Source organism: Pararge aegeria, chromosome 9, assembly GCF_905163445.1.
Source record: "Pararge aegeria chromosome 9, ilParAegt1.1, whole genome shotgun sequence".
In the NCBI taxonomy this organism is placed as follows: Eukaryota; Metazoa; Arthropoda; class Insecta; order Lepidoptera; family Nymphalidae; genus Pararge; species Pararge aegeria.
The window spans coordinates 6,404,876-6,416,878 of record NC_053188.1 but is presented as its reverse complement, the minus strand read 5'-3'; the positions used below and the strand labels follow the sequence as shown (position 1 = coordinate 6,416,878).

At 34.6% G+C, this 12,003-nt stretch overlaps 1 protein-coding gene across 1 annotated transcript; it reads left to right on the top strand.

Moving 5' to 3' along the window:
* Positions 1-363: 363 nt before the first annotated feature.
* LOC120626260 lies at positions 364-10,961 on the top strand. The gene is made up of 9 exons (XM_039893693.1): positions 364-555; positions 640-789; positions 1,725-1,860; positions 2,557-2,738; positions 3,447-3,757; positions 4,672-4,849; positions 5,466-5,529; positions 6,060-6,469; positions 7,467-10,961. Exons 1-9 carry the CDS (start codon positions 507-509, stop codon positions 10,370-10,372), a joined length of 4,386 nt encoding a protein of 1,461 aa, XP_039749627.1. The 5' UTR covers positions 364-506; the 3' UTR covers positions 10,373-10,961.
* Positions 10,962-12,003: the final 1,042 nt, after the last annotated feature.

The following is a 12,003-nucleotide window of genomic DNA, read 5'->3' as shown; positions in this document are numbered from 1 at the left end:
GTTGGAATCCAATCGATAGATTTATGGAATTTCAGGGACGCGCCTTTTCGCTTCGGGGGTTCCCGCCCTTGTTCCAGTCACTGAAAAATCATCAGAGATTTATAAGCCACCAAAGATTATCCTACGTACTATTCAAGATCTATAAAGAGCACAGAAGCTCACAAATTATTTAGCAATATATTACAATTGAAGTCGCTGAATTACTCGAATTAGAATAATTAATCTACTGAAGACTGACTTTATGCTTTAGAATCAAATAAGATAACACTGAAGACATGGCTCTATGGTGATATACTTTTGCCTTTTTCCTACGAGAAAGAATAAAGAAAAAAAAGTGTCACAACTGTCAATTGTCAATTTAAATTTGACATAACTTTTGCGTGCTTGCTACTATTTTTTGTTTGTTTAGAATTTAAAAATGTGATTGTAATTTGTACTAAAAAAAGGGTTTTAGTGAAGTTATCGTGCCTAATGCTGTGTATTACTTAAATTTTAGATTTATCAAAATGGCTATACCACCTTTTCCGCCGCACGATTTGGCTAAGCTCGTTCTTGGTATGTTTGGCGGGAGCGCGTAAAACGGCGTACGATGCAACGGAATTTGAGAATTGATTACAATTACTACTTTAAAACTTCCAGGGTACCTTGCCGAGGAGCATTTAATGACGGCTTATGATGAATTTCTCCAAGCAAGCCCATATTTAGATGTGTTTAGAAACGAATATGACAGGATCTTTATGACCTCACTCAAAAGCATTTTAGCTGAATATAGGGCTGTCAAAATTTATGGTGAGTGTGCCCCTAATCCACTTAAATCTTTTACATTGTTACACATACGCTCGCTCGTTTCACTTTAACTAAGATCTCATGCCAAATGTATGTAAACACTACATATTAAGCTTTATGTTCACTTTATTACATTAAATTTATGCCTGCTTCAATCCAATAAGGATTCTTATTCTTTATTTGGATATACATAAACATTGCAGTATACTAAATATAATGATAGTATGATTGCAATATTATGTGTCAATTATTTACATTGTCATTAGTAATCCCATATTGCAAACAACTATGTTGTACGAGAATCTCTAAAGTAAACTAAATTGAGAGGTCTCAACATGCTATCCTTTTGGCCATGTTGAAGAAAAAGTATTGTAATAAATTTAAAGTTGAGATTGAGATTTATGTAAAACTGCCTTTTTGAAAAATTACACATTCCACAAGTGAATTTGCAAAAAAAAAATTATCAGTGTATTAAAGCTTTTTTTTGAATAAATATTTTACTCACAAAAAAGCATTTATTGAAGTGAACAAAATGCTCTTCATACATTGTATGTGTCTCTAATTCTGCGTGTGTGTACATAATAACTAGAGACATGCAATATTTGTTTGGTATTCAGTATATTCAGCATCTTTTCCACTATTTGTTGTCAGCCAAATTACTCAGTTTTGTTGTTGAATAGGTATATTCAATTCAAGCATTTCTGCTAATTATCAATATTTTAATATTTTTGTAAATATAAGCACCTTTGTACTGGTGTTAGTTCCCAGTAATATATTATTGAACTCTGTACAAACATCAATACTTTTGCGTGTGTTAAAGAATTGAAGAATTGATAAAAAATATTGACATAAAGTCAATAACTTTGTGTAGAGAACCTATGGGATCAGAATGATTTATACTTGTATCTGCATGTAATGTTTTTTTGCTTGATTTTCAGTTGAAACCTGTAAGCCGTTCTTGTTGCGTAAAAAGATATTCCAGTGCTCAAACATGTTGGAGGTGGTAAAGTTTCTTATAAATCATATTGACCTTAACAGACTCCATTCACAGGAATCTAGTATCGACAGATCCAGGTAGATACTTTAAATTTGTTTGTTTAGTAGCTGTTGCCCATGTTTATTATGATTTTTTACAAATCCTTAGGGAACTGTTGTTTTCCTGGGATAGAAAGTAGCCTATATTATTATCTGACCTTTCAACTAAATATGAAATGAAGCATTTATAAACTTAGTAAGGACATTTGGTTTCTATTGTAGTATTTTTTCTGTTCTGAAAATCTTTTATCAAAGAGACAGTTCTTTGTATGTATCCTCTACCTTAGAACATAAATAGTCAATTTATTTCATCCTGTATTAAATGCCAAAAATTTGCTATTTTGCACAATAGTAAATGCTCCACGGTTTACCAAAACAACAGACATGTATTAATTTCTTGCAATGCTTGTTGCCAAAGAAGAGTTATGCAACAACACCTAATACATAAGACCAGCTTAAAAGCGCATGTAAACAGGCTTGCAACATCACTTGCCACATGCAGTAAGGTAAGATTAATAGGCTAAAATACCCACAATAGAACAACTGTCTTGTGGACAGTGTTCACTGTCAATATGTGGCAGACCATTTGTGAGGTGTTGAATGGAGCAACTTCAAATACACCTTGCCAATGCATCAAATCTGCTTATAGTTAGACTGCTGACCGACTGCTTGCAGAAAGCTTAGATATACAAAAAAAAAACTTGTATTAAACTAATATTTTGCATTGTATTTCAGCTCTAATAAACATACTTCATACACCAAAATCAATGGATGTGAAGTGTGTAATTCTCTCAACCTCAGCACTTGTGAGTGTAGAGCCAGAGTTAAACCTGGATCCATAGCTCCACCTACTAGCCAAATAGAGGTGAGCAGTCCAGAAACCTCTATCGAAGCTACCTCCTTAGCTGATTTACCTGGTAAGTTGACTATACCTCTTACATTTTTAATTGAGACTTGACATATGCTGTGTGGTGATAGCATATCTGAATACAGTTGGGAGTACTCCTAACCTGCAAGTGTAGTACGTAGGGACTAGGAGAATATAATGGGGAGCAGGCAGCAGTTTTCTTGTCCTACTATCTACCATCTACTGTTCTACTAAAACCGGTCTGCCTGGCGTGGTGATTATGGTCATTGATTGTACCTCTGTAAACTAAACTAATTTAAGATTTATAAAAATGTCACTTGTTTAAATGGTGAAGGAAAACATAACTAAGGAAACCTGCATGCCTGAGAGTTCTCTATAATGTTCTCAAAGGTGTGTGGAGTTCACCAATCCAAACCTGTGCCCTGCAGTGGGCCGGTAATGGATTGATATAATGATGATGATGGTGATGATGGAGATGAAGATGATGATGATGATAATACAACATAAACTTTATATCATTAGAATAAGGTTGATATTTAATTTTATTACACGTTTTTGTTGCATTGAGCGTTAAGAAAAATGACGACAATCTTTATTTAGAAACAAGGACACTTAAATTATTGCAAGGGTGCAATTATTTTAAAAATAGTATGTAGAAATATTGGCCACATATACCTATTGCAGCATATAGTATCAAATAAAAAAGTTTAAAGGATTGTTATATCAGAGTTAATATGTATTGTTTTAATTATTGCAGGAAACTCTGTTACAAAAAGAAATACCAACAGGGAGTTGGCCACCGAGATCGCAAACTCGCCGCAAAGTAGTTTGGTTCAACCAATTTTGCAAAAAAGCTCAACTCAACAAATACTGCAAAGTGTTCAACACCCAATTTCCCAAGGAAGCACAGTTGAACAAATATCACAAAGTCCTATAGTTCAACAAGTATATATGCCTTGTAAAAATCTGCATGTTCTGAATAGCGACAGTGTAAAACCACAAGCAATTTCTTCAGCAAATTTACAAAACAATGCTAATCTACCATTTAATAGACAGGACATTTCAACGGTAAGATCCACTATGTTTTAATTCTTTATTATATAATTGATAACAAGTCATTTAAACTTGATAATTTTCTACATATTTTAATTCTTATATTAACCAAACTCTTGTATTATACTAGAGTTACTTACTTTATTATTGTTGTTATACTAACTATTCTCAATATAACTATTTCTAATAAAATACAGTCATAAAACAAATTACATGTAACAACACTTGACTTTGGATTTTACAGAAATAAAAAAAAAATACTTGTTGTATTATGTCAAATTGTATAAATACCTTTTTTTTATTTATAGTATGTGATAGAAATATTAAAGATAATAATAATATACTAATAGAATATCTGTTTTTATTTTACTTATTTTCTAATCAATTTTTAATAAAAAATATTTGTGCTACCTAATAATATTAATTGCATAAATAATTGTGTTACATAATTGTACTCATTTTACATAATTATACGTCGGTATTTTTGTCAGCAAGCGAATGTACTGGACTTATTGGCATGGGCTTGCCCGCTTTGCTTATTGTCTTGACAGCCGAGTGGCGCAGTGGGCAGTGACCCTGCTTTCCGCGTCCAAGGCTGTGGGTTCGATTCCCACAACTGGAAAAGTGTTTGTGTGATGAACATGAATGTTTTTCAGTGTCTGGGTGTTTATATGTATATTATAAGTATTAATGTGTATTATATTCATACAAATATCAGCTATCCTAGTACCCATAACACAAGCTACGCTTACTTTGGGGCTAGATGGCGATGTGTGTCTTGTCGTAGTATATTTATTTATTTATATTTATTTATAAAAGTTGTGGACTCTGCGTTTGCGACAGCTTTCCGCAAAAGTCATTTTATGTTGACAATAGTTCAAAGATATTGAAGAACTTAATTAATTTTGGTTGTGCTTTTTTGTTTGAAGGTCAAATCCGATGAAGCAAAGCAAAAGATGGAAGAGTTCAATACAATATTTAACCTTGTTTGTAGTAATAACAGTTCTACAAATACACCCAGAAGTCATAATTTTGCTACTGAAAATTCTACAAACAAACCAATATGTAGCGCTGGTTCGTTTCAAGAGTTTGCTACTGGTGTAGTTGGTAAGTTTATTGTTATATTTTATCATGTTTATTAATGTCCAACTAAAAAAAATAATGTCCCCACTGTATGTTTTATGTGTTTTATTTAGTTATTTTTCCAAGATTTAAATTATTCTGCATGATAAATATGTATACCTGAGCTTAGGATGATACGGACGGACAGACGAACGTTGAACATGGAAAAACTATAAGAGTTCCTTTTTATACTTTGGAACTCTAAAAAAGAAGGAACACGTTGTTCTCAAACATCTAAAAGAAAATACATAAATGAGGATGTTTTTTAAAAGTCTGTGTTTGAGGATTTTTTTTCTTTGGATGTGATTATATGTTATGTTTATGTATTAGTATGTAGTTAGAAATTTGTACCACCAACAGTCTATTCTCCTCTTATTTTTTTTTTCCTGATTCAAAGGTTGCCTGGCAGAGATCGCTATTAAGCGATAAGGCCGCCTCTTGTATTCTACTTCTTTATTTATGTTTTAGCTATATTTTGTATATTTTAATGTTGTGGTATACATATAAAGAGTTTAATAATAATAATATATGGGCCACCCAGTAATAGTATAGTTATACACTTGGTAATAATACATTAATTGTATTAATTTGTTATTTGTAGGAAGTGGCGATAAGGAAAAACAAACTGTATCTGATAGCAGCACATCTGAAAATTTTATAACACAGTGAGTTGAGTTTTGTTTTCAGTCAATGCACTTTTTTGACTAGAATTTATAGTAGGCATATATATTTTTTATTTGAATTTAGCAATCAAACTCCGATTTTAGTGTTAAAAACATAGGACTTTTATATACTACGCCTCCTCAATGTCATATCAGAGCAATGTGATTTGTATTGTTGCGCTCTGAGTGAATTCACCAGGATCGCAATATGGGCTATTTGTTACGGGAATAGATAATTAAATAGCATAGGATATATCATGAGGATGTTAAGATTGCTTTTTTTAAAAAAAGCTACACCATCGGATTAGGTTTAAATATTCTGTAATGATAGTGTAAGAATAAGAATATAAATAAATAAATAAAATAAATAAATAAATAAATTTGCCTTCCGGAATTCCCGGGAATTCTTTATTTGCAGATGCTTATTATATTAGCAATCTTTTTTTAAATTTCAAGTGTGTAGGCTTGGGTGAGTTAGGTCAGTGGTGTTACAATTGTATTAAAATAGATTTAAAATCCATGCATCTTTTCAGGACAACCAAGGAAAACAGAAAAAATGGTACTCCCATTCCTTATAACAAAGGACCAGTTGTCGCGCAATACTTTGTGAGAACGGGGACACTAAACACACCGTTGTTCCATGGAAACCAAAATTTATGCAACATGCCAAAAAGCCACTCGTACGTGAGAATCAAAGAAAAGCCCGATGATCAAAAAGTGCAAATTCTCTCCGATGTGAAAGTGGACACGTTCAAGGGTAATAATTCTGTGAGAATGCCCCAAGTTCTGAGATCTAACACGTCGAATTCAATGCTGCAAATGCAAACGATATTTATTAATGGTAGCCCTGCGTACGCGTATAAAAGACAAACGGGAGCGAGCGTCACTTATACAAAGGACGAAATTATGGCAATGCCTACGATAATTGTCGTACCTTCGTCAGGTGATTATTGTAATTTTTTTCTTTTTAATAAATATACTACGACAATACATACATCGCCATCTAGCCCCAAAGTAAACGTAGCTTGTGTTATGGGTACTGAGATGACTGATGAATATTTATATGAATAATATGCATAAACACTTAGAATATACATATAAACACCGAGACACTGAAAAACATTCATGCTCATCACACAAACACTTTCCAGTTGTAGTAATAGAACCCACGGCCTTGGACTCAGAAAGCAGGGTCGCTGCAAACTGCAACAAACGCAGTTACAGGGAAGGTCAAATATATATTGTAAAACACATATCACACATTCAGAACCGGCCGAATTTAAATTTTAATCCTGTATCTCTCTGGCTATCGCGGCCTGAGTAATTAGCGAATGCCACTCTCATCTGTAAAATCGATAATTTATTTGGCAAAGTACAATGATAATATCGCTGTTGCTAACTAAACCTGCACTTCTAATGTTGTTTCACCGGCGAAATATTTCAAAACGGACCGCATTCAAATCCGCATCTTTCCGGGTGCGGTTTGAATTCAGCCGGTTCTGAAATTTAGATATTGTGCATCTTAAAAAGAAATAGTTTAGCAAACAAGTTATTTAATCCCAGCGCAAAAAGAGTGATCTCGGCCGGGATTTTGTCCAGCGTCCTAGCCACGCATCTCGACTATTGATAAAGCCAAAAATTAAAAAGTCGAGTTCGCTGTGACGTTTTTTAAAATTCAGCATATTACATCACACCAACCCGTCTGCCCAGCGTAGTGATTATAGGAAAAGAGAGACCTTAAGTCCAGCCCGATTATTATGCAATATGCTTAGATTTTGTGTTTATATGTTGTTTATTATTGTTGTTGTTCTATTTTAATTTACTACTATTTAACACATATTAATATAATAATACATTAAATACACAACATACTAATCAGTAAACACGGTTTATTTAATTTTATCTTTTATATTTCATGTTTTGATTTCCTTTTCTTGCAGGTACAACTCAAGGCTCACAGGCGACTTACAGTCAAAGTAATGTTTCAAGCAGTACAAGCACTATAACATCAACCACTAACGCAACAACACGGGTCTTAGGTCCTTTAGTTATAGATGTTCCAAATAGTCCAACTCCGAAAAAAAGTTCAACGTTGCCAGACTTAAATCCTGAAGATCCCGATACAGAAGTTTCTGAAAATCTTGTTAGAACTGTTGATGTCACAGCTGCTTCTTTGCCAAAGGACAGCAATATCGCTGTTCCGAACAAAACCAGCACCCCTAATGTTATACCACCGGCGAGAAAATCCTCTTCAACGCCGCGGCGAAACTCTCACGTCAGGGTTTTAGACTTTGCCACACCTCGAAGGATATTGCACGAAACTATAAATGAAAATGACCCAAATCAGCAATCCACCGAAAGTAGTGCTAATGGCACCGAGGTTATACCCAGTGGTCCCACTGAATTACCGGTACATACAAATATTGTAACAGATGATAAATATGACGCTGCCGAAACCAATAACAAAAGTAAGAATACATCATGTAAAGAAAATAAATCGAAAATAGTGAAAAAAAGTAACTGGGATGCAGAACTTCGTGCGCTTGTGCTAGGAAAAGAATTCTCTGATGAAGCAGTGGTAACTCCGAAGCCAAAGCTTAAAAGAAAGAAAAAAAAGAAAAAAATATCCCCGGTTACTGAGCTTGTTCCCGAAACTCCAGAAGCGGATAGTACGAAAACAACATATTCGACGTCACACACAACTTCGAAATCAAACGAAAGTATAAAGTCGTTTGAAAATGTTGAGCCTCCCATGAAAGAAGTAACACCTAAAAATACTGCAACAGAAACTATAACTAGCACTGAATGTGACGGGAGTGCCAATGTTTTAAACGCAACAGAAAAGAATCAAATGAAAGGGAATACAAGTGAAGACCGTGTGGATACTCCTGAAGCAGAAAGGCTCTCGCTACAAAATGTTATTGGCGCTAAACTTAATATATCCGACTTATTAGAAACTCCATATAAACAAGCTTTGTATGACATCCAGATGGAAACTCCCAAATTTTTAGGTCCCGACTTGCCTGACGAACCCATTTCAGATATAAAAATTATGAGTATACCCACACCACGATTTCTGAATACTCCTAAGCCATTGCAAGCTACACCCTCGTCATACGCATCGCGTCCCACTGATTATTCTAGTGGGAGTTCTTACTATAAACCAGATGATCATGATTTCATACCGTCTGATGTCTTACAATGTGCAGGAAATATAACCGAAGACTCTATAAAGCCTACAAACAATGAGACAGATTTAGTGAAGCTTAAGGAAAAAGATAAATCTGAAAAACCTTGTCGACCTCAAAGAAAGTGTACCAAAAACGTGTCATACAAAAGTCCTAATGTTTTTAAAAGTAAAGATGATGATTCTTTCGAAGTGACTTCGGTGTCTAGTGAAACCAGTAACAAGAGTACGAAAGATAAACTTGAAAACAAATCAATAGATTCTAAAACTCGCATGAAATCTAAAACTAAATCAGCTAGTAAGAAAAAGGTTGTATATAAATCTCCACTAAAACCTAAACATTTTATGAAGATAAAACCCCGGAGGTCTACACCCATTAAGGAATCATCTAGCAAGGGTAGGAAAAAAACATTAGATGTAGCAGATAAGGGCTCTTCAATTCCTAGAAAGAGGACTACAAGTAAGGACAAAAATACGAGTATCACACCTTTCGCAGCAGCGGCACCAACAAAATCTCGTAGGAAGTCATCTACACCTAGAAAGCTGCTTAACTGTATAAAACCATTTAATCCGGAGACGGTTGTACAAAATGTATGTAGTTTGCCAAATGGCCAGGAAGATGTAGTTAAGGAAACCATTGCATGCCAACTACAAGATTCCGATACCGAGCAATTAGCTCTTCGTTGGTCGGATGATGGCTCCCAGGACGCTAAACCCAAAGAAAATGAGGAACAACCTACTTCGAGTTCTTTACCCGAAGACGACGAAATTACTAAGATACAGGAATATATTGAGACATCTGCACCACCAACACTTGCACCTGAGCAAAATTGTGAAGGTAGCTTGCAGATTGACCTAATAAAGAGAGGTTTTGATGTCGAAACTGCTAAAAGCATTGAACGGGACTTACTTGATACCACACCTATCCAAGATACAGCAATACAATCTACAAGCAACGAAGAAATAAGCGTAAACAAAAACGAAGTTTGTCTAATCGTAAGCGACAGAATGGAGTCAGCTTCTAGCACTGCAAACAATTTACCATTAGTTCATGAGGAGGATGAAGTAGAAGAAATTGAACTAACAGTTAATCACTGCCACGAAGATAGTGAGAATTTTGTTTTGTGCCAATTTGATGAATCAACATTTGTTCCTACTGATCAAATATCAAAGTTGAAAGATAAATTTTCTGTGGAACTGTGTGTTGACGATGACCTTACGATAAGATTAAGAGCGAATGCCTATACTAGTTTGTTTGACATGGAGCCTGAAGAACCACTAGTTCAATACGATAATACGGAAACTGAAGACGCGGTCAGTTCAATATCGAACATCGATAAGTTGTACACTCCTTTGAAAGACACTAGAGCGCAATGTTACGAAATATTTGATTCGACACTTACCAGTATAGACACACCGCTTAAATCAGATGTAACAGAATATGAAACCAAGGTTACTGAAATTGTATTAGAAGTTGAAAGAATAAAAGAAGATGTCAAAGAAAAGGCAGAAACTAAAAAGAGAAAGAGATTGCAGAGCGGAACCTTGGAAGAGTCATTGATTAAAAAGTCTAAACCTGATACCCAGTACTTACTTAATTCTGCAAATATACAAAACATTGATATCGAATCGGTATTGAGTAAGTTGCATGGGCCGTAACACAGCCGTAACACACGGAATGTGTTTTATTTATTATTATTTTACCGATTACTTACGCCCAGTATCTGAAAATCGTGTTGATCGTTATTGAATAGGCTTGTACGCCGATCATTTGCAGGTTGCTAGTGATCTTCAATTTAGTGCCGAGAATACGTTTTCAACCAGGTTAGACACAAAACGGCTCTAAAAAATGTACTGTACCATTCTGGAGATAAACATTTAATTAACGGTCAACTAAAATGGCTGACCGTGAATTAAATGTTTTCAGAAATTGAGCGTTCATTGTCAACGTTACTTTTTTAATAGAGATTAATTTTATGTTGACCATAAATATCGATATCTGTAAATAAAATGTCTATTACTTTAATAAGTACGCGATAGCATAAGTTCTTTTTGTTTTTAAACATTGAAACGCCTTATGTGTTAAGTATGCACATTTTGTATTGTGTTCTATAAACCAAACAAATGACTGTAAATATAAGATATTAGATAAGCCATTAACTATTCTTAGGACAGAGTCGTTTTTAAAGTGCTAGACACTATCAATAAGAAAAAAAGTGATTCAATAAAAACTAGTTTTTTTTTTTAAATCTTAGCATCAGTCTAAATCATTTTGACCATCCTGATCCACAGACCTCCTAACTCCTATCAAAGACATTCCCAAATTCTAGATAGGGTAACTAGTCCTGACGAAATCGGTTTAGCTATTACTGGCGATTACCAATTAAACGCATTGTTTTTATGAAATGGTTTTCCCTACTACGCAATAATGTTAAGCCGTAAGATGGCGTCGTTAAATGGACCAACATTAGTCCTGACGAAATCGGTTTAGCTATTACTGGCGATTACCAATTAAACGCATTGTGCTTATGAAATGGTTTTCCCTACTACGCAATAATGTTAAGCCGTAAGATGGCGTCGTTAAATGGACCAACATTTAACGACGCCATCTTTAATTTTTGACGATAACACTCGCAATCGTGGAATCGTTTTCAAGTATCGAAATACTTACGTCAAAGAAAAACGACCTAATATCAATTTGTAAAGAGTAGCAGATTCTGTAATTTTGTTTTTATTTTACAAGAGCGCTTGCTTTAGATTTGGACAAGGTTTATATCAAGTAGGATAAATTCTATTTTATTCTGACGTAACAGTGTCCATCGATTAGGAGAGTAGAAATCTTAAAAGTACTAAGGGTACCTACGGCATTATATTTATTCTTTCGGATTTTTTTTTGGTTTACCGCCAAAAAGGTCCGGTACGATGCCACGTAGATTCCAATTAGAGAAATGGGTGTTTTTTTCTGCGCTGGGGAATGCATTTACGCATAGCTTCCGAGGAAGGGGAATATATGTCGAGCCACATGTAGTAATCTGGTTAAGGTGTGCACCTCGGTGCTTATAAATAAATAATGAATAAATAAATATACTACGACAAAACACACATCGCCGTCTAGCCCCAAAGTAAGCGTAGCTTGTGCTATGGGTACTAAGATGACTGCTGAATATTATTTTATGAATAATATACATAAATACTTATGATAAACAGATAAACACCCAGACAGTGAAAAATATTCATGTTCTTCACACAAACATTTTCCTCAGAAAGCAGGGTCGCTGCCCACTGCGTCA